General features: G+C 27.9%; 1 protein-coding gene across 3 annotated transcripts in view; it reads right to left on the reverse strand.

Annotated features, from left to right (window-relative positions):
- Positions 1-421: 421 nt before the first annotated feature.
- Positions 422-23,054, reverse strand: part of LOC126841504 (uncharacterized) — a 28,331-nt gene continuing 5,698 nt past the window's right edge. The window contains exons 1-13 of one of the 3 annotated variants that reach the window (XM_050578047.1): positions 9,524-9,613; positions 3,810-3,876; positions 3,700-3,732; positions 3,547-3,609; positions 3,159-3,224; positions 2,799-2,828; positions 2,551-2,580; positions 2,433-2,462; positions 2,178-2,207; positions 1,968-2,021; positions 1,630-1,659; positions 1,195-1,281; positions 422-879 (exon numbers count right to left, since the gene is read on the reverse strand). In XM_050578047.1, the coding sequence (XP_050434004.1) occupies positions 626-879; positions 1,195-1,281; positions 1,630-1,659; positions 1,968-2,021; positions 2,178-2,207; positions 2,433-2,462; positions 2,551-2,580; positions 2,799-2,828; positions 3,159-3,224; positions 3,547-3,609; positions 3,700-3,732; positions 3,810-3,870 (768 nt within the window). In that variant the 5' untranslated portion in view covers positions 3,871-3,876; positions 9,524-9,613 and the 3' untranslated portion in view covers positions 422-625. Of the gene's footprint in view, positions 880-1,194; positions 1,282-1,629; positions 1,660-1,967; positions 2,022-2,177; positions 2,208-2,432; positions 2,463-2,550; positions 2,581-2,798; positions 2,829-3,158; positions 3,225-3,546; positions 3,610-3,699; positions 3,733-3,809; positions 3,877-9,523; positions 9,614-21,821; positions 22,139-22,452; positions 22,540-22,884; positions 22,915-23,054 lie in introns of those variants that run through there. The other 2 variants (XM_050578046.1, XM_050578048.1) reach the window with 2 other exon arrangements.

Here is a 23,054-nt window from a genome sequence, read left to right on the forward strand (position 1 = left end):
TTTACACATTTGGAATTTAGCACACAATAAAAAAAAATTGAAATCGACTTTCTTTTTTATTTCAAACATCATGTAGGATTAATTTTCGTACCCGACATTGTTCTTATTTAAATCGTATATAAACCAATCCAACACCATTGTGATTGTCCAGCCAGGATATTGTTTTTCCTCATTTGGCTATAATATATAATCTATTCTACACTGTTTTATTTAGGCGCCAACATTAGAACTCCATATAGGTTATGTTAGGTACCTCTAATATCAAATCTCTATATAATAACCATTAGGCTAAATTATCCATTAGAAAAATAAACAATGACCCTGTCATCCAAACTTGCACAGTCATTTAATATAGGTAGATTAGATACAAAAAAACAATTTTACTTATTCGGTAATTATTTTTTTTATTGATAGACATGGCTTAAAACAGAAATAGTCATACAACATTATGAACATAAAAATGTATAATGTGGAATACGTTATTGAAAAAATGCACCAGCCGTTTTTTTCCCATCAGCTTAATTAAATGTATATATTTTAGATATTATAATGAAAAAGTAATAATGATAAAGTGACTAATAATATTATTTTATATGGGTAGATAATATGTGGGTGTGGGTGGAGCTCATGGACGTCCACGTTGTAACTGTGTCTCGAGTGATTCTCCTGCTTGGTCATTTAAGCCTATTTGTGACCATGTGCCATCAATTTTCCTGTATCTCCTTATAGTGTCATTTTTATCCTTTAAAATACACGTAAGGCTAGTTGACTCAATATCAACTTCTTTTATGTATGATTCTGGTGATTGTGCACTAAGGTATACTCCTAGGAAACGACACTTCGGTAATAAAGAGGCCACATCATCTACAACCTGTTCACCTAAAAAATTAAAATTTTTTTTTTATTATGCTAAGGTAAACTTACTAGTTTACTACTTTTCTTTATGGTGCAGGACAAAACTATTTTATTTGTTAATACGAAGTCATATAAAAATAATACACTAAGCATAGTGACCGTATTGTACAGCCATGATAATTGTGTAAAAAGTACGTATTTGTAGTTAAAATTGATTTAGTGAATAGTTAAAAATTAAAATCATTTGTATGCTTGTTCCTATTAAATAACTTAAAATATATGTACACATAAATATATTAATAGCGTTCAAAAACCATACATTTCCATAATCAAATTTACCTAATACACGACGTCTGATTATATTTATTAAAGCTAGACGAACATATTCTCTTCTCTCGTTTGCAATGTTTTGCAATGTTCCACGATCTATAAAAATAATTATTAAAAAACTGTGTTGCGAAGAAATAATAAAAAAAAATAATATATTAGTCGCTCTTTATACATAATTATTGCATTACATTTCAAAGAATTGTGATACAAATAACTTTTGAACAACCACTTATTAGTGTTGAAACTCAACAAATGTATTATTTCTATTTAAGTCCCTAAGAATTTATTACACATTAACACTGTAGTCACACTCAACAAAAAGTTGAATTTATTAAAATCATTATCTGACATAAAAAATTTAATACATTTAATGAAGTTAAATTATCAACTCTAAAATAAGCTTTTGAGGCTATTTATGAATATCAAACAAATGGTAATAATTACCCGTAGTATAAGTCATTTTCGGTCTACCTCCTGTAATAAACACATCAAACATCAAATCATTATCCATTTTATAAAACCCGGTTAATATATTTTATATATTTACATTCACTCTATAACTGAGGTTAATTAAATCAATATTAATTAATGCAAATGGTATTGTATAAATTTAAATTTATATCATATACCTATGTTTAAATGAACAGTTTAAATTTTATTTCGAATGATTGTTAAAAGCTTAACAATAAAACATGTATAGCTTGGTGACTTGATGTTATTAATCTAGTTTTTCTTTAAAACTACAAAAATATTTTACCCTTTTTTTTAAAATTTATATTTACCTATTAGTTCTAGACCTATGAACTGTATCATGTGATCGAGAAATACATTGGCTTCTAAAATTTAAAATAAAATATATTATTACAATATACTTACATCATTTTTATGATTGAAACCCTGTGTCGTATTGATATATTTTATCAATAGGTACATATGATTAGTCTCAAAGTATGGGTAAATAATAAATATGAAATACTAAAAGGGGTTTTTACTTTTCGTTAGGTCTCGAACTCTAAGGTAATCTGAAATTAAAACAAAAATCTTGTTTACATAAAGAATAACAAACATCTATTGCATAACATAGAGAAAATAATTGGCTTCTAAAAGTTAAAACAAAATACATTTTAATGTACCTATATATTTTTTTTTTTTAATGAAACCGATATGTCATATTGGTGTTTGTTAATAGGTACATAAGACTATTCTCAAAGTATTTAGAAATAATAAATATAAAAAGCGATTTTTACTTCCTGGTTGGTCTGGAACTTGATACATAGCTGAAATTATAAAAAAAATCTTGATTGCATAAAGATTATCAAACAACAGTGTGGAAACGCTTCCATAAAGTGTAATGCATATTATTACCCGTTGCATCGGATATAATATCCTTGTGGTCTGAAATAATTAAGAACACATAAATTAATGTTATTGCATTTAATGTTCTATTGTATTACAGAAAGGAAGACGAAATTCAAGGTAGAAAAAACATGTGTACTAATAACTCTGAAGAAGTTTTCTCCACTGTATATTCAGTACGATGAGAGTCTCTTTGGAGAACTCAATAGGTATGAAATATTAAAAAAAATTTTATAAAATTTAACAAAATCTATTACCCGGTATAGCGATCAAAAAACAAAGTTTCTCTGAAATTCACATTACATAAATTAATGATATTGGATTTGATTATCTGTAATAAATTATTACGTTATATAATTATAAATTAGAAGACGAAGGTCAAAGTAGAAAAAAATTATATTAAATAGACTATGGAACCCTTATGAAATATCATGGCTGAGTTGATACAGTTTATTTTCATAAACTACTATTTAGATTTCGATGAAAAATAAAATAATTATAACACTGTTTATTTGTATACAGATAAACGTGAGATTCAGTTTTTATATTATTTTCAAATAATTGTTTTCTACTCTTGACTTGATGTTTTGTATTATTATTATAAAATATATTATTACGGAAATTCTTGAAAAAAAGTTCATCGACACTATCAACCATTGACTCAATAATATGCTCCAAACCATCTAGAATAAACAAATGAAGATTTAGGCTATACTAAAATAATAAAATAAAATAAAATTAGGTTCAATACAAATTTTTAGAATAATATTAAACCCAACGTTGAGTAGTAGTCATTTAAGTTCACTCTTCTCCCTCGATTATAGAATTATAAATCGCTAATGCATAATATACTATATTGCTCTGTACACTGTTCTACATATCTGGTGCACCTTTCTTAGCTATTAATAACAACTAAAATGTTTATTTAATAATAACTTGACAATTAGGTACATTCAACAATAATTCTATGTATATTAGTATATTATTGTAACTATAATATCTTACTTATTATAGATGTACCACTTGTTGCTGAATAACTCTTTAAATAAATCTTCTTGATGAGTTCGGCTGAGATATATAATTTAAAAAAATTGTATAAAAACAGTGTATTTTAAAAACTTAAAAATCATTTGTTTATAATATAAAATTATTACTGACTTGAAGTGAAAACATTATCCATATAAACTGACCCTGTGAAAAAGTGAAACATTAAATTTTTTCAAATTTTAACTACCTTAAGTTGATGACTGTGCAAATAAAATAATTACCATCATCTGCCAAAACACCCGCAAGGAATAGAAAAGTTATCAATAAAGTGAAGAGTTTCATTATTATCTGCGAATAATAATAAATCAAAAACCATTTTATATTAGTCATAGTTGCCTTTTGGGTAGAGACGAAAAGGTAAGGTTAGGTATGATTTTGCAAGGCAGTTTCAATATGATAAATATGTATGTAAACATTTTTTATCACATCCACAATATTGCCTAGACCGTTAAACTGATTTTTGTGTAAACAAAGGTAGAAATCTACCTCGAAAGGTACTTGATGTGGCCAGTTATTTCACCATATTGAGGATAGACAAAGTAAGAACAGGTCTGTTAACAAAAACTTCAGTTGCATCGTATGAAAAAGTTAAATTATACTATTCAAAATGATAATTAGAAAATTTAGTAATTAACTAAATGTTGTTATTTAAATTCGATTTTATGAAGTGACATACACCTAATTTTCAGGCGTCTAATCTAATATACGTGTAACAATTTGTTTCTAGCGTTTTGTTTTAAAATCGTAAAAAATTAAAACATGCAAAACAATTTTTCTTAATTTTGACATAATTTGTATACTGAATAATGAAAGTTTTTTTTGAAAATTGACTTTTTCTTCACAGTAGACTGGTTTATTTTAACGATGAACAAAACAATAAAATACACGGATGATAAAAGTATTTTTATGACATATTTTTTTTTTAGACCTTTTTTCGAATGAGATACGAGATCTATTTAAAATAATTTTAAAATTAAAAAAAAAAATTACTTTTAATTTATCCATAGAAAATCCTAAATGTCTCATTTGAAGCTCGGTAGAACTTTCCATGACACCCTGTATATATAATTTTTTTTATCACATTCACAATATTTCCTAAACCGTTAAACTGATTTTTTTGAAAAGAAAGTTAGAAATCTACGTCGAAAGTTACTTTATTTGGCCAAAATTACAATTAATTCACCATATTGAGGATAGCAAAAGTAAGAACAGGTCTGTTAAAAATAATTTTAGTTACATTGTATGAAAAAGGTACACTACACTATTCAAAACGAAAATTAGAAAAATTAGTATTTAACTAATTATTGTAATAAAAATTCGATTTTATAAAGTAGTGTCACTTCATTTGAAAGTGATTTTATTCAATTTTATCACTTTTATTTATCATAATTTCTGTAGACCTGTGACCTCTCCGTTTCCTCATTGCTTTGATTACGTTATGCCTACACTCTACTGTACTAGTCCTCTCGGATAAAATCACTTTAAAATTAATGCTTTGATGCTCATTTGTAAATACAGAACCTTCATTAAAACTTTCTAACTTTGCTGGTTTATACTGTGCTTGGTTTGGACTGTACTGGCTTGAAAATACTAACTACCGATTTGCATCGAAGCGTTTTTTTGAAATTGATTTTATCACTTTCAGATTTAAAAATTCCTATAAAACTGTGACATCCCCGTCCCCGCTATGCTCCGACACAACTATGCTCCGTCCCCACTATGCCCCGACCCCAATGTACTGGTTTTTTTTTTTTTTGCAAAAACGTAGTGGACCAAATAAAACATATACAATGTCTTGTTAATTTTTGTTGGAATGGTCGACGATTCATGTTCCAATCGTTTGTATTCCATAGTTTAAATTATAATCGCTTATTTTCAATAAAATTAATATTTATGTATTATATACTTCCATTAGAGCAATCTCACACAAACTATTTATACTTCATAGATTATATTATTTCAAAGCTATATTATACTTCTATTTTACTAGATTGACAATGTAAAAAATAAAATGCAACTAAAAAAACCTTTCCATAGATCCTTAAAACGTAAAGGATGGGATAGTGAAACGGGTATTCCCATTTAAATACATTAGAAAATAAACCGTACGAGTTTTTAAGTTAGAACTTTTACTGGCTATAATTTCGAGAAAAAGAGTCGGATCGAGTCGAAATTTATAAGAAATATTTATTTGGTATGTCTGCGCACATCAGTTGTATCAAATTTAAATTAAACCCATTTCCCACCCCCTTGGGGGGGTTCAAGTTTTTTTAGTTTTCTAGCCGTAATTTTAAGACCTTTGGGTTGAAAATTTGAGAACTCTTATGTATCCATAACATATTAAACGGAAAAAAAATTCGGCACTACAGTTTTTTTTTAATTGCCGGAAAACTGTATTTTCGCAGATTGCGTATATTTTAACAAAAATACCTAAAATCTTAAAAAAAAATGTATGAAATCATTAAAACAATTTTATGTATATCTACGCAGATTGATACTATTAAGTTTTGTGCTCAAGTACCACTTTTGACTTAAAGTTTACACAAATTCAATTTTTTTTTTTAAACTAAAAACATGGTGTACCAGATGTGAGAAACGAACAGACACTAAAAACTGTCAGTTGGTAACGTCAATCCGTGTTAGGTTAGGTTAGGACCCAATGGACGGTATCATAATATTGTGTTTATTACATGATATCACAGACGACTAAATCGTGTAACTGATTATAGTAGACACACGATTTATGGGAAAAAACCTATCCGTGTACTTATTAAGACACTTAATGATTCTGATACGACAAAACCACTTTCGTTATCTCGTTATTTTAGCGCCCACGTTATATTACCGTACCGAAGGTCAACTATGAGTATATAAGGTCCAACTATCTGCAAACTATGAAGAGGACTGTTGTTTTTTGGATTCCGATTAAGTGTTGGTTTTTATACAGTATACCGCCCCCAAAATGTATTTTATACTACACAATTTTTTTAAAGGAACACTAATGTCTTGCATATTGTTATACTATTATTCATTTAAAGAGATTCACGCTTGATTGTTTAAATTATCATATATAAGATATGTAATCTGCTTCGTGCTAGTTTTAATTTTTTAGTTTATAATTTTGTATAAAATATTTCATTATTTTATTACTATGTTCAAGTTAAGATATATTTTAAAAGTATTTAAAAGTCATAATTTTAGTACTTTATTTTATGACTAGATCAGATCTCGTGAACATTTAACATTATGATACTGCTCCTATACTGTTATTCAAAAAAACACAATTTTTAAAATCTCCATAAAAGGTTATTATTAAAAAACAGGCAACAGCCGACCGTTAGTGGCTATAAAAGTTAGTAATATTTAACTAATAAGTAATATGTATAGGTAAAATATTTTAAGTAGGACATTATTTAACAAATATTATTCAAGCTACATAGAAACAGTTTTGTTATAGTATGACGCAAATGGCAATGTTATTTGTATAATAACAGACCGTTCATATTTCTAAAAAAACACCAGAGACGGGTAAAAAATATCTCTAGTAAAAAACCACTTTAGTTAGCGATGTACAAAATGCTTAAAATGTTTCCGATATTATTAGAACCCAATAATTGAAAATGTTAAATATATTATTATACAGAGCCTCAAGTCAGAGTATCATTGATGAATAAGTGTCTTAAAAAGAAACCCGTTCAAATAAAACAAAATAAATTAGGCACAAAATGTACCTTGTGAGAGCTATAAATTAGTAATAAATAAGTAACTCCTCCTAAAATACAAAGTCGGTCCAACTAAAAAACCGGTTAATAAACAATCACAATAAATCAGTAGTTGAAAAAACTAATTCACATTTGTCCCTGTAATAATTTAGTTGGGCTAAATATTTATATAGTTCTTCCCTCTAGAAATTTATCATATTTATTATTATCCCATATTTTAAGTAGGACTAATAAGTAATTAATAATTATTATAATACATATAGATATGCTAAGTATATGTGTGTTTAAATGCTTAAAGTTTAAATACATCAGAAAATCGCCGTTTTTCTGCCCCACCCTGCATATTAATTTCTTGTTATTTTCTAAAGAAAAATTGATTTTCTTACATTTAAATTAAAATAAATCGTATACTGGTTCTGTGATGGAGAAAACAATAAATTTTACCTGCATATATTATTTATTAGTTAAATATTACTAACGTGTGTAGCCACTAGCGGTTGGCTGTTGCCTGTTATTTAACAATAACCTTTTATGGAGATTTTAAAAATTGTGTTTTTTTTAATAATAGTATAGGAGCAGTATCATGATGTTAAATGTTCACGAGATTTAATCTAGTCATAAAATAAAGTACTAAAATTATGACTTTTAAATACTTTTAAAATATATCTTAACTTGAACATAGTAATAAAATAATGAAATATTTTATACAAAATTATAAACTAAAAAATTAAAACTAGCACGAAGCAGATTACATATCTTATATAAGATAATTTAAACAATCAAGCGTGAATCTCTTTAAATGAATAACAGTATAACAATATGCAAAACATAAGTTTTACTTTAAAAAAATTGTTTAATAAAAAATACATTTTGGGGCGGTATACTGCATAAAAACCAACACTTAATCTGAATCCAAAAAACAACAGTCCTCTTCATAATTTGCAGGTAGTTGGACCTTATATACTCATAGTTGACCTTCGGTCGGTAATATAATGCGGGCGATAAAATAACGAGATAACGACAGTGGTTTTGTCGTGTCAGAATCATTAAGTGTCTTACCTCATTTATCTACTATAATCAGTTACATGATTAGTCGTCTGTGATATCATGTAATAAATACAATATTATGATAGCGACCATTGAATCCTAACCTAACATAATACGGCTAGACGTTACCAACAAAAAGTTTTTAGCGTCTGTTCGTTTCTTACATCTCGTACACCGTGTTTTTAGTTAAAAAAAAATGAATTTGTGTAAACTTAAAGTCAAAAGTGGTACTTGAGCACAAAACTTAATAGTATCATTCTGCGTAGATATACATAAAATTGTTTTAATGATTTCATACATTTTTTTTAAGATTTTAGGTATTTTTGTTAAAATATACGCAATCTGCGAAAATACAGTTTTCCGGCAATTAAAAAAAAACTGTAGTGCCGAAATCTTTTTCCGTTTAATATGTTATGGATACAGTTCTGTTAGTTTTTGTTTCTGATTATATATTTTTCGGCGAAAATATTTTTTGATAAAAAAAAACGGTTCTGCCGATTTATTTTCGTTTTTTTTACGTGCCCCCAAAATTTCTATAATTCGGGTTTGATTTTGTATTTTTGTTAATTGTTATTTTATAATTATTTTTATTTTCTTTTGATGTAAAATAAACTAGTCTACAGTGTAGAAAATATCATTTTTCAAAAAGATAAATTAATATTTACCTTAAAAATTAAACTAGTTTTTGCAAGTTTTTAATTTTGAAATTTCTATTTTGGCGATTAGAGAAAAATATTAAAAATAAAAAACTGTAAACGTGTATTACTGTTTAAACTTTTTAAGTTATAATGGAAAATCTTAATCATTTTGCTAAATATTGTATTTTTGACTTGAGGTAGAAAAAATATATGTTTTTTTTATCTTGGTTCTATACGCAAGTCTACTTTAGTGAGATGTTATGAAAACGATTTTAAAAACTGCACTTTTTCACTACACATCCTTTAGTACTCTTCAATCCAAATATCATAAAAAACCAAAATCTTTTATAGAATTCTCTCCAAAATGTAGATTGTGTTAAACGATGATTAAGAATCGATAAAAAAAGCAACTAGCCATAAAAAGTCCTTATTACTGTTTTTTCACATTATAACATTTGACTCATTAGGCTCATGCCATTTTAGTTTTAGCCGTAGTTACAAATTTTAGAGTATAATAGAAATACTTACTTAAATTGTGCAGTTGGTAAGAGGACAACAATCGACTTTATCAGCTTTTAAAACTAAATGTTCTACCTGCGAATTATCGATGGGCTTATTCTTCAACCAGAAAATCAGAATCCTAATAGGTTTTTGCAGTGTAACTGTGTTCGTTTATTTACACAAATGGATAATTTGCTTAGATTCGGTGCGGAGCTGAGAAGTTATTGTATTTACAATACCTCAATATTATGTGTTTTTTTTATTTTTGTCTGTACTCACAATATTATAACAGAAATCGTATCCGAAATGTTCTTTATTAGACCAAAATTTGAAAAAAAACACCGCTTCCTCTTCAAAAATCGAGAAACACACCAAAAACAATAACATATTTTTCAACAGAAATCTACAATACTTTATACCATATTAAAAATAGTCTTTATACTTCCAAAATTCTGTGGAATAATCTTTAAACATAATGCTGCCCATAAACACTGATAAACTAAAAAAAGATTATAAACTCGTCCCTCTCGAACGCAAAGAAGGGATAGCAGTTTTAGGGATTTAGGTTTGAAAATTAGAATTGGATTGGACTAAACTGGTTTAAATGTACTATCTACAGATTCGCATAGAAGCCTTTAAATTAAAAGTGATTTCATCAGATATCGTCCCACAGTTTAACATTAATTTAAAATCTATGTGATCAATTTCATAAAATATATTATCTACTTCCACCATTCTGCATTTTCTACTAATAGTTTTTATTTTATCGTTTTTAGATATAATAATTCCTGTAGACCTGTGCCTCCGTCCCTACTATGGCCCAATCAATGTACATAATCAATGTACTGGGGTTTTAATTGTTATTTTTTCATAAATATCACAAAATTGCATCACATAGAATTTAAATTCATTTAGGTTAAAATTAGAGTTTAAATTTTTATATACAACACAATTTAAAGAGGTGAATGTTTTTGAGGTCATCACGTTACTTTTTCTCTAAAATTTCGTCAAACATAAAAGTTACAGCTTTTCAACACAACCATAAACCAACTTTTTTAATTAATGGTGTATTTATTTATAGTTTACTTTCTAAATAATATATGTATTATTATGCTATAATTGTTAATTGTCGTGGCCATTTCAACACCCAAATTGTTTGTATGAATTTAAAAAATAATATTATACAACAATTGATAAAAATATCTAATATTCACTTGTACTATATAAAATGTATAGCACCCAAAGTATTTCAGGTGTCCCCTTTAAAATATTTTCCTAAAAAACTACCTATCAGCTCCTTAATTTGGAGAGAGGGGGAGCTCTTGGAAACTTCAGGCCATTTAAAAACTCTTAGAACTCCTTGAGAATTTTGTCAAATGTAAAAATGTTACTCAGGGCCTTTATGATGTTGATCAAAAGTATAAGAAAATTGAATTTAACATATATTTTTTTTGCTAAAAATTAAATTTAGGTCGAATAGTATTCATTGTTTATTTTGGTTCTGTGTTAAGTTAGCTGTTGTTTTTGTGTTTAAGACTCAGCTATACCGTGCTGTGTACACAATCACCCAATGTTTACACTAGCTATGCTTAACAAAAAAATCCAATAACAAAATACGATGTAGGGATCAGTTGCGATCAACTGTATACACACAATTTTTTTTTTATTTTTGTCTGTACTCACAATATCACCCAAGCCACTGAACTGATTTTTTTGTGTAGCAATTTTATAAAGCAGAAATCGTATAACAGAAAAAAATATTAATAAAACACCTCCTTCCCTTTAAAAACCGAGAAACACATCAAACAAAATTTTCATATTTTCCAATATAAAATGACAATGCTTTATACCTTTTTAAAAATAGTCTTTTTAGTTCCAAAATTCTGTGGAATATTCTTTAAACATAATGCTACCAATAAACATTGATAAACCAAAAAAAATATCATTAACTCGTTCCTCTAGAAGGCAAAGAAAGGATAGCAGTTTTAGGGATTTAAGTCTGAAAAATATAATCAGGTTTGCTTAAACTGGTTTGGACCTACTATCGACAGATTTGCATAGAAGCGTTTAATGAAAAGTGAATTTCACACTTAGCATGAACGTAGAACATTTATGTATTTTCAAGGGAGGACGGCTAAAGAAATATCTCTCCCCCAAAATTTTCTTTAGCCGCCCTCCCTTGAAAATATATAAATGTTCTACGTTCATGCTAGGTGTGTATGTGAAAATAAATAGTTAATAAAATATGTACGTGACCTTTTAAGTTTCAAAAATTGCCAGCAAAAAAAGCAAGTTGGGATGAGGTAAAACCAAAAAATAATTGTGAAAAATTGAGATCACATTGTATAAAAAAGTATGAAAAAAATAATTTTAATTTCGTATTTAACCCTATAAGATATTGAGTAGTTCACGATAAGTGGATCACCCTGTATATTATATATAGTTTTCGGTTATTTCGATATTTTATTTAAACACAATTAGTAGCCAGAGCAGTATGTTGAGAGTAGATATTACATTTTATGCAATTGTTCACATTGTTTTCATTATTATGTTATATGGTGGTACGATGTCTGACTGATCGGCTAAATCTATAATATATATAATAAAGGCAGTAGTGGGGTTGTGGCATAGTGGGGATGGGGAGGTGACAGTGATAAAATCACTTTCAAATAATCAATTCGATTCGAATCTGTGTTTAGTAGGTTCAAACCAAGCATAGTATAAACCAGCACACTAAGAAAGTCGTATAAGTAAATAGTAATAGTAAGTTAATTTCGGGCAGGGGAAAGGCACAAGACATATTTATGTTCCAATATGTTTTCTTCAAGGGAAAGATGGTACTGGTTTTTTTACTTTTCTTTTAGAATTTACTTCGAGTTCTGAATTTAATATAGCAAATTTGCAGTTGGTAGTAGTGTTGTTGCAGACAATAACGATATTATCAATTTAAGTGGAAATAGTCCATATTAATATTAACCATACTGAAAACAAATGATTAAAAAATTTAAATAAGTTTCTTAGATACTTAAATAATTATATGGTAAGTAAACAAATATTAATATACACATATATTAGTTATAATTATACAAGTAAGTAAATAGTAGTGGTAAGTTTGTTAAGGGCAGGGAAAGGGCACAAGAGATATTTATGTTACAATGTGTTTCCTTCAAGGTAAAGATGATACTTGTTTTTTTACTTTTCGTTTTGAATTTACTTCGAGTTCTTAGGCTATCAGATTTAATACATAGACCGGGTTTAATGTAACCGAAGAAAATCCACCTTGACATCATTGGTAGGCCTCTACACCTGTGTATTTTCTAACGGAAACAACTCTAAATTAGTAGAATATTACACATATCTGGGTTTTTTATAAACCTATGTATTTGCACATGGCTGATATGGTTTGAAGTAATTTATTTTTGGTGTTAAGTAAAAACAAGTTTACTTATTAATGCCCTTCAAGAAGCATATTATGATTAGTGTATTAAATTGGATAATTTGGTATAGCTTTTATGAATTGTGTAACTATTAGTATAATAGCATTTGCTGCGTTTTGTTTTTTTTTCAAACCGATAAATTTGTACACAGGGAGCTTCATATTTTTTTTTAGTTTAAAACGAAAACACGATATTATTTGAACAATTCACATGTAAATATTTTTCTGGGTTACAACTTAGATTGTACTTTGACTAAGAGACTTCTGTCCCTCGGAATATGCCTTGTTATTTATAAGGTAGATTGATAAATCATTATAACCATACAAGAGCCGCAATTTATTTAGATAACAATTTATTAAGTTGTGTTTTCTGATTTATCAAGCTAGCTTCTAAATAACAAGGCATATTCCGAAGGGCAAAAACCTCTCAATCTAAGTTGTAATACACGAGCAGAAAAATATTTTACACTTGCATTGTTCAAATAATAACTTGTTTTCATGTTAAACTAAAAAAATATGAAGGTTAACTGTGTACGAATTTATCGGTTTGAAAAAAACAAAAAGTAGGAAATATTATACTATCAGCAACACAGTTTGTAAAAGCGATACGAAATTATCCAATTTAATATACTATACATAATATTATGCTTCTTGATGGGGTACTATCAATTAAGCTTGTTAGAACTCAACACCAATAATATATTATTTCAATTGTTTCAACATAATCTTGTTTTTACAATATATTAATTAATAAGTTACATAATTAGGTAGGCATAATAGAGTATTAAAATAATTTATAAATTATTTTAATTTAGCAAATTGTACATAAATTATGAGTTGTTTTAATTAGGTCATTAATCTGATGATTCCGATGATGAATATGACGATGATGATTCTGGAGGTAGTAAGATATCTTGTGGGAGACGTGGCTTTAGTCGGCGGTTTTTGGTTCTTTTCCCAATTTTGAAGTGAAGGGCTCCTTCTATTGTGTTTAGTTTCGAATGAAATTTTTTAAATTGTTCATTAATCCATGTGGTTAGGTATGGTGTTCCAGTGTCGTTGTGGAGTTGTGTGTTTCGCATATACCATGGGGCTTTAAGAGCTATTCTGAGAAATTTGTTTTGTATCGTTTGTAATTTTTGTTTGGGATGCGGCTGCCCATATTGGGCATGCACATGTTATTAAAGGTTTTATTATTGAAGTGTATATTAGAAGTGAGCATTTGATCTGAAGTGTAGAGCTGTAATTAATTAGGGGGTATAAGAGTTTCAATCGTGTGTAGGCTTGGTTAAATTTTTTATTTATGTGCATTCTCCATGTTAATTTTTCATCAAGGTAAACTCCAAGATATTTAATTGATTGATCTTTATTATTCCATAATATAGGCTGATTTTTTATTTTTAATCAAGGTGGATTTGTATATCTCTTTAAGGTAAATATTTTCGCTTCGCTCTTAGTTGGGTTAAGAGCGAGTTTCCATTTTGTAAACCAGTCTGAAATTAGGTCTAAAGAAATTTGTAGATCTGATATTGAGTTTTCAAGATTTTTATGTTGTGTTATGATAACAGTATCGTCTGCGTACATGGCTAATTGGCATTTTTGTGGAACTGGGATATCATAGCAATAAATATTAAATAAGGTGGGGCCAAGGACTGACCCCTGTGGGACCCATGCTTTTATCGGGTGTTCTTCAGAGGTATCAGTATCTATTCTCACTTTAAACGTACGGTTTGTGATAAATGATGATATTATATTATATAGATAGGTTGGCAGTTTTAGTTTTGTTAATTTGGACATGAGGCCTTGGTGCCAGACCTTGTCGAAAGCCTGTGCAACGTCAAGAAAGGCAGTGGTTGTGTATTTTTTATTTTCAAATCCATCTAGTACCACGTTTTATATAGAGTTGTTTTCGATAAAACTTACACTGATGTATATTCTGTATGTAGAGGCCTCTAAATGAATATATTTACCATATAATTATTTAAATATCTAAGAAACTTATTTAAAATTTTTAATCATTTGCTTTTAGTATGGTTAAAATTGATATGGACTATCTCAACTTAAATTGATAATTGTTATGGTCTGCAACAACGCTACTACCAACCACAAATTTGGTATATTAAATTATTGTAGTCAATCAGTCTAAACCAATTCCATCAATACATTGCCGCATGTTGAGACGTATTCAATTTTCAGTAAATTTAGAGTAGTTTTTTTCTAAGGTAAAATATATAAGATCATCAATTTTCAATAGTTTAGTTAGTTGCTATAAATTCGTCATTCGATAATTATTATTGTTATTTTTTTTTAGTTACTGTGGAACACTATTGCCGATAACCGTTTTCCATTAAGTCAGTAAGAAGAATAAGATGGATTCACAATTTCAAATCAAATATTAGTCCACAACACACTTAGTTATTCAGCTAAAAAATAAATTCAATAAAATAATATAAAAATACTTTATAATTTTAAAAGTGACATAAAGTTTTTAAACTTTAAGTATTTAAACACACATATACTTAGCATATCTATATGTATTATAATAATTATTAATTACTTATTAGTCCTACTTAAAATATGGGATAATAATAAATATGATACATTTCTAGAGGGAAGAACTATATAAATATTTAGCCCAACTAAATTATTACAGGGACAAATTTGAATTAGTTTTTTCAACTACTGATTTATTGTGATTGTTTATTAGCCGGTTTTTTAGTTGGACCTACTTTGTATTTTAGGAGGAGTTACTTATTTATTACTAATTTATAGCTCTCACAAGGTACATTTTGTGCCTAATTTATTTTGTTTTATTTGAACGGGTTTCTTTTTAAGACACTTATTCATCAATGATACTCTGACTTGAGGCTCTGTATAATAATATATTTAACATTTTCAATTATTGGGTTCTAATAATATCGGAAACATTTTAAATATTTTGTACAACGCTAACTAAAGTTGTTTTTTACTAGAGATATTTTTTACCCGTCTCTGGTGTTTTTTTATAAATATGAACGGTCTGTTATTATACAAATAACATTGCCATTTGCGTAATACTATAACAAAACTGTTTCTATGTAGATTGAATAATATTTGTTAAATAATGTCCTACTTAAAATATTTTACCTATACATATTACTTATTAGTTAAATATTACTAACTTTTATAGCCACTAACGGTCGGCTGTTGCCTGTTTTTTAATAATAACCTTTTATGGAGATTTTAAAAATTGTGTTTTTTTTAATAACAGTATAGGAGCAGTATCATAATGTTAAATGTTCACGAGATCTGATCTAGTCATAAAATAAAGTACTAAAATTATGACTTAAGAATTAAATACTTTTAAAATATATCTTAACTTGAACATAGTAATAAAATAATGAAATATTTTATACAAAATTATAAACTAAAAAATTAAAACTAGCACGAAGCAGATTACATATCTTATATATGATAGTTTAAACAATCAAGCGTGAATCTCTTTAAATGAATAATAGTATAACAATATGCAAGACATTAGTGTTCCTTTAAAAAAATTGTGTATTATAAAATACATTTTGGGGGCGGTATACTGTATAAAAACCAACACTTAATCGGAATCCAAAAAACAACAGTCCTCTTCATAGTTTGCAGATAGTTGGACCTTATATACTCATAGTTGACCATCGGTACGGTAATATAACGTGGGCGCTAAAATAACGAGATAACGAAAGTGGTTTTGTCGTATCAGAATCATTAAGTGTCTTAATAAGTACACGGATAGGTTTTTTTCCCATAAATCGTGTGTCTACTATAATCAGTTACACGATTTAGTCGTCTGTGATATCATGTAATAAACACAATATTATGATACCGTCCATTGGGTCCTAACCTAACCTAACACGGATTGACGTTACCAACTGACAGTTTTTAGTGTCTGTTCGTTTCTCACATCTGGTACACCATGTTTTTAGTTTAAAAAAAAAAAATGAATTTGTGTAAACTTTAAGTCAAAAGTGGTACTTGAGCACAAAACTTAATAGTATCAATCTGCGTAGATATACATAAAATTGTTTTAATGATTTCATACATTTTTTTTTAAGATTTTAGGTATTTTTGTTAAAATATACGCAATCTGCGAAAATACAGTTTTCCGGCAATTAAAAAAAAACTGTAGTGCCGAATTTTTTTTCCGTTTAATATGTTATGGATACGTATGAGTTCCAACTACTGGCAAATTTTCAACCCAAAAGTTTTAAAATTACGGCTAAAACTCCGAAAAACCAAAAAACTTGTACCCCCCCTAGGGGGGTGGGAAATGGGTTTAATTTAAATTTGACACAACTGACGTGCGCGGGCATACCAGATAAATATTTCTTATACATTTCAACTCGATCCGACTCCTTTTCTCGAAACTATAGCCAGTAAAAGTTCTAACTTAAAAACTCGTACGGTTTTTTTTGTTTTTTCAACTTTAGTCAGTGAAGAATTAAACTTTTTTATCTTTAACCCCCCAAAGTACAAACTAGACAAAATTTGTGATTTATAGAGTTGCTATTCGAAGGAATTGGTCAAGTAATAAAAAAGTTACAGTGTATACAGCAAAAAAAAAAAGCCCACATCAGAGTAAAACCAACACCTTCTCGCTTTGCATCGAAGCTAAAATTACAAATTTGCCTTAACTTTAAGAGAATATGAGTGTTCTGTCGAAGTAATACTAATTACTTAGAGTAAAAATAACTATTGTGCAAAACAGTGTAACGATTTTAAACAATCGGTTACATTTGTTGACGGCTGTTATTATGCAATACTTAAGAAGAATGTCTTTTATTTTTGCGATACAGCTGCGATGGCTGACTAAACACATAAAAAAACTTAACGTCTTGGTTTAAAATATATTAACGGGCAAATTGTAAAATTTGGTATCTACATTTTTTTTTTTTTTATGTAACAGTAAATCATTTGAAAATTCTCTTTATCGTAATGAAATAGATGTAAAAAAAATGGAAAAGGATCCAGTAAAAAATTCCAAATTGTTGGTAAAACATAAAAAAATCTATTTTCAAAATAGCCATTAGCGGTTCCATTTTGTTGAACTTTTCAAGTGTATGATGATCGTTTCTTTTGTACATCCTCACTAGCTACATTTATATAACTAATTGCAACTTAAATCTATCGATAACAACTAATATAATACAGTGGCGTAAAACGATGTGGTAGAACGCACATCGAACAACCCATGCATTTTTCTATGTTAAAAAAATTCTGTTTTCGAGTTAACGCTTAGCCGAAAATTCGATAAAAATACTTCCATAGCAAATAATATTTTTGAATCTTTGTTTACTTTTAAACTCGTTGTAACTTTTGAATTACGTGCGCCAATGTGCGAAATTTTACAAAAACCTCACTCTCTACCAATTAAAACGAATTATGCGGCCCATAATTTGCCGTTCGATTGGCTAATATCCACCTCCTAACTACAATCATATTAAGGTAATTATTATTTTTTGATGACTAGCCATAATTCGCACAAAAAACTACACTTACAAGTGACAATTTAATTTTTTAGAGCTTATACAAATTATAATTATGTTATTTTTTTTAGTATTAAAATATTATTCAGATGTTCAAAAAGTTTGCAACCACTTGATTTTCAGAGCTGCTTTTGATTTTTTTTTTAATTTTGACTTTTGAATGTTGTTAGGTGAAACTTAACGCACATTTTAAGCCCAAAATCTGAAGTTTAACTTTAATGTAATTTGCGTATGCGCACTTTTAACTTTTGAAATTCAAATGGAAACCCCTATATTTTTCGAGCATTTAATATTTTGAAGACATTACTGTTAAAAACCCGTTTTTATAATCAACTGTTCAACAGTTATAGCTGTTTAAAGTTCAAACTAGTGCACTATTAAGAAGCATTTGTTGCTGTATTAGAGACAGGTAATAACGACCGACAACCGCAAACCAACGCGTTTTTTGTCGGCAATCACTATCAATATTGTCATAAATATTATCATCGTATATTATCGTGTAGCTTAATCGGCCATTTAGGCTCAACGCTGCCATCACGAGATAAATTAATAACGGGATTTCGTTGTCTAGGTTCAAAAGATACTGTATAGCACAATATTGATGTACAAAAAAAAATGCATAAATAAAAATAGGAATCTTAAGTAAACAATTGTTGTAATAACAGTTGTGGCATAATTGCAAATTCCAATTAAAGAAAAAAAGTGCCGAATTTTTTCTTCTAACTACTGACAAATTTTCAACTTAAAAGTCTTAAAGTTGCGACTAAAAAACCCAAAAAAAACTTGTTCGCCTCCTAGGGGGATGAAAAATGGGTATAATTTAAATTTGATACAACTGACGCGTATGTGTATTCCAAATACATAATCCTTATAAATTTAAACTCGACCCGACTCTTTTTTTCGAAATTTTAGCCAGTAAAAGTTCTAACTAAAAACTCGCATGGTTTATGTCATGTTTTTTCAAATTTTAACTGTGAAGAAGTGAACTTTTTTTCAACATTAACCCCCCCCCCTCCCCTCCAAAGTACCAACTATATAAAATTTGTGATTTATAGAGTTGCTACTCGAACGAATTGGTCCGGTATTACAAAAGTTACACTGTATACAGATAAAAAAAAAGCCTACATCATAGTAAACCAATACTTTCGTCGTTTTGCACCAAAGTTAAAAGATAAATTAATACAACATTTAAAACAATTGTGTTAAACCTTGATTTTCTTCAAAAACTAAACGGTGTTTGTTTTAATGAAATTAAAATCGGTGTCACTTTTGGTAGTTGAATTCAAATTCATAAGTCTTTACTCTTAAAAAATAAATATCGTTTTATTCGAATACCAACTTAATAAGATATTGAAATAAAAACTAAACCTGTTACAGAATGCTCTAGAATGTTCCTAGATAGATTTAGTTATTAGTTATCTTAATTTAATTATTCACTAAAAAATTGTTCTAAAACAATGTGGTAGAATATCGAAATATTGAATGTTACAGTATCTTAAAAGTACAAAGAGTAATAATAATACCTAACTAAACAAATTATAACATAATATATAGCATAATACACGATGCCTGTGGAAATGTAATCAAATTATTACAAATTATCCCTAGGAAAATATTAGGTAATTTATTTTGGACAATGGTTTCTGTCTAATATAACAACCAAATCAAATTTTTTATTGATACTCGTTTAAATCTACAAGAATGATGATTTTTTTTTGTTTAATAAGAAATTTTTGGTATCAGATAGTATAGAAAATATAATACAAAATCGCATAAAGCAAATTTAATATAAAAAAAATTGTTATGTCGTTTAGAACACAAGCCATTGGTTTTGATTTTCACATTAAATGTGTATAGTGCTTGGGCACCTGTGCACACGGGCTTACATGATATTTTTACTTACTGTGGCAGTGTTTTACAAATTTTACTTTGAATTGTTACATTTAACATTATGGGTTGTATACAAGAATGAAATATTATATAACATCAAAACCAAAGAGTTTTTTAAAGTTATTCAGTTATTGTTCGTGTTGACCTTGGGCTAAATGTAAACACAAAATTAGTTTTTGTTCAATTAACCAAGATTAAAAATCAAAATTATCAAATTAAAAAAAAATTTTTAATTGTATTAAAGCCTAAAACTGGTACTTGAATATCAAAACTTCACAGTAACATTTTGGATAGATAACAATAAAGTGTTTAATGATTTGATACATTTTTTTTAAGATTTAAAGTGTTTATGTTAAAATGTACAAAGTCTAAGAAAAACGCAGTTTTCCGACAAATAAAGAAAAACTGTGGTTCCGAATTTTTTCTTCGATTAATATGTTATGGAGACATATGAGTTTTACTTATTCGATAATTATTTTTTTTATTGGTAGACATGGCTTAAAACAGAAATAGTCATACAATATTATGAACATAAAAATGTATAATGTGGAATACGTTATTGAAAAAATGCACCAGCCGTTTTTTTCCCATCAGCTTAATTATATGTATATATTTTAGATATTATAATGAAAAAGTGACAATGATAAAGTGACTAATAATATTATTTTATATGGGTAGATAATATGTGGGTGTGGGTGGAGCTCATGGACGTCCACGTTGTAACTGTGTCTCGAGTGATTCTCCTGCTTGGTCATTTAAGCCTATTTGTCACAAATACAACAGACGTCCATGAGCTCCACCCAAACCCACAAATATTCGATTCTTTGTATAAAAAAATATTTATACTTACCTTATCATTATCACTTTTTCATTATAATATCTAAAATATATACATATAATTAAGCTGATGGGAAAAAAACGGCTGGTGCATTTTTTCATTAACGTATTCCACATTATACATTTTTATGTTCATAATATTGTATGACTATTTCTGTTTTAAGCCATGTCTACCAATAAAAAAATAATTATCGAATAAGTAAAACTCATATGTCTCCATAACATATTAATCAAAGAAAAAATTCGGAACCACAGTTTTTCTTTATTTGTCGGAAAACTGCGTTTTTCTTAGACTTTGTACATTTTAACATAAACACTTTAAATCTTAAAAAAAATTTATCAAATCATTAAACACTTTATTGTTATCTATCCAAAATGATACTGTGAAATTTTGATATTCAAGTACCAGTTTTAGGCTTTAATACAATTAAACATTTTTTTTAATTTGATAATTTTGATTTTTAATCTTGGTTAATTGAACAAAAACTAATTTTGTGTTTACATTTAGCCCAAGGTCAACACGAACAATAACTGAATAACTTTAAAAAACTCTTTGGTTTTGATGTTATATAATATTTCATTCTTGTATACAACCCATAATGTTAAATGTAACAATTCAAAGTAAAGTAGTTAATGAAAAAGTGATAATGATAAGGTAAGTATAAATATTTTTTTATACAAAGAATCGAATGTTTGTGGGTTTGGATGGAACTCATAGACGTTCACGTTGTAACTGTGTCTCGAGTGATTCTCCTGCTTGGTCATTTAAGCCTATTTGTGACCATGTGCCATCAATTTTCCTGTATTTGCTTATAGTATCATTTTTATCCTCGAAAATACATGTATGGCTAGTTGGCTCAATCTCAACCTTTTTTATGTATGATTCTGGTGATTGTGCACTAAGGTATACTCCTAGGAAACGACACTTCGGTAATAAAGAGGCCACATCATCTACAACCTGTTCACCTAAAAAATTAAAAAAAATTTTTATTATGCTAAAGTAAACTTACTAGTTTACTACTTTTCTTTATGGTGCAGGACAAAACTATTTTATTTGTTAATACGAAGTCATATAAAAATAATACACTAAGCATAGTGACCGTATTGTACAGCCATGGTAATTGTGTAAAAAGTACGTATTTGTAGTTAAAATTGATTTAGTGAATAGTTAAAAATTAAAATCATTTGTATGCTTGTTCCTATTAAATAACTTAAAATATATGTACACATAAATATATTAATAGCGTTCAAAAACCATACATTTCCATAATCAAATTTACCTAATACACGACGTCTGATTATATTTATTAAAGCTAGACGAACATATTCTCTTCTCTCGTTTGCAATGTTTTGCAATGTTCCACGATCTATAAAAATAATTATTAAAAAACTGTGTTGCGAAGAAATAATAAAAAAAAATAATATATTAGTCGCTCTTTATACATAATTATTGCATTACATTTCAAAGAATTGTGATACAAATAACTTTTGAACAACCACTTATTAGTGTTGAAACTCAACAAATGTATTATTTCTATTTAAGTCCCTAAGAATTTATTACACATTAACACTGTAGTCACACTCAACAAAAAGTTGAATTTATTAAGATCATTATCTGACATAAAAAATTTAATACATTTAATGAAGTTAAATTATCAACTCTAAAATAAGCTTTTGAGGCTATTTATGAATATCAAACAAATGGTAATTACCCGTAGTATAAGTCATTTGTAGTCTATATCCTGTAACACATCAAACATCAAATCATTATCCATTTTATAAAACCCGGTTAATATATTTTATACATAACATTCACTCTATAACTGAGGTTCATTAAATCAATATTAATTAATGCAAAATGGTATTGTATAAATTTAAATTT

The sequence above is a fragment of the Adelges cooleyi genome, unplaced genomic scaffold (assembly GCF_023614345.1).
Source record: "Adelges cooleyi isolate 19-005CV unplaced genomic scaffold, UGA_ACOO_1.1 ACOO_flye_CR_arks_rails_tigmint_CR_PRNA_384, whole genome shotgun sequence".
Classification (NCBI taxonomy): domain Eukaryota; kingdom Metazoa; phylum Arthropoda; class Insecta; order Hemiptera; family Adelgidae; genus Adelges; species Adelges cooleyi.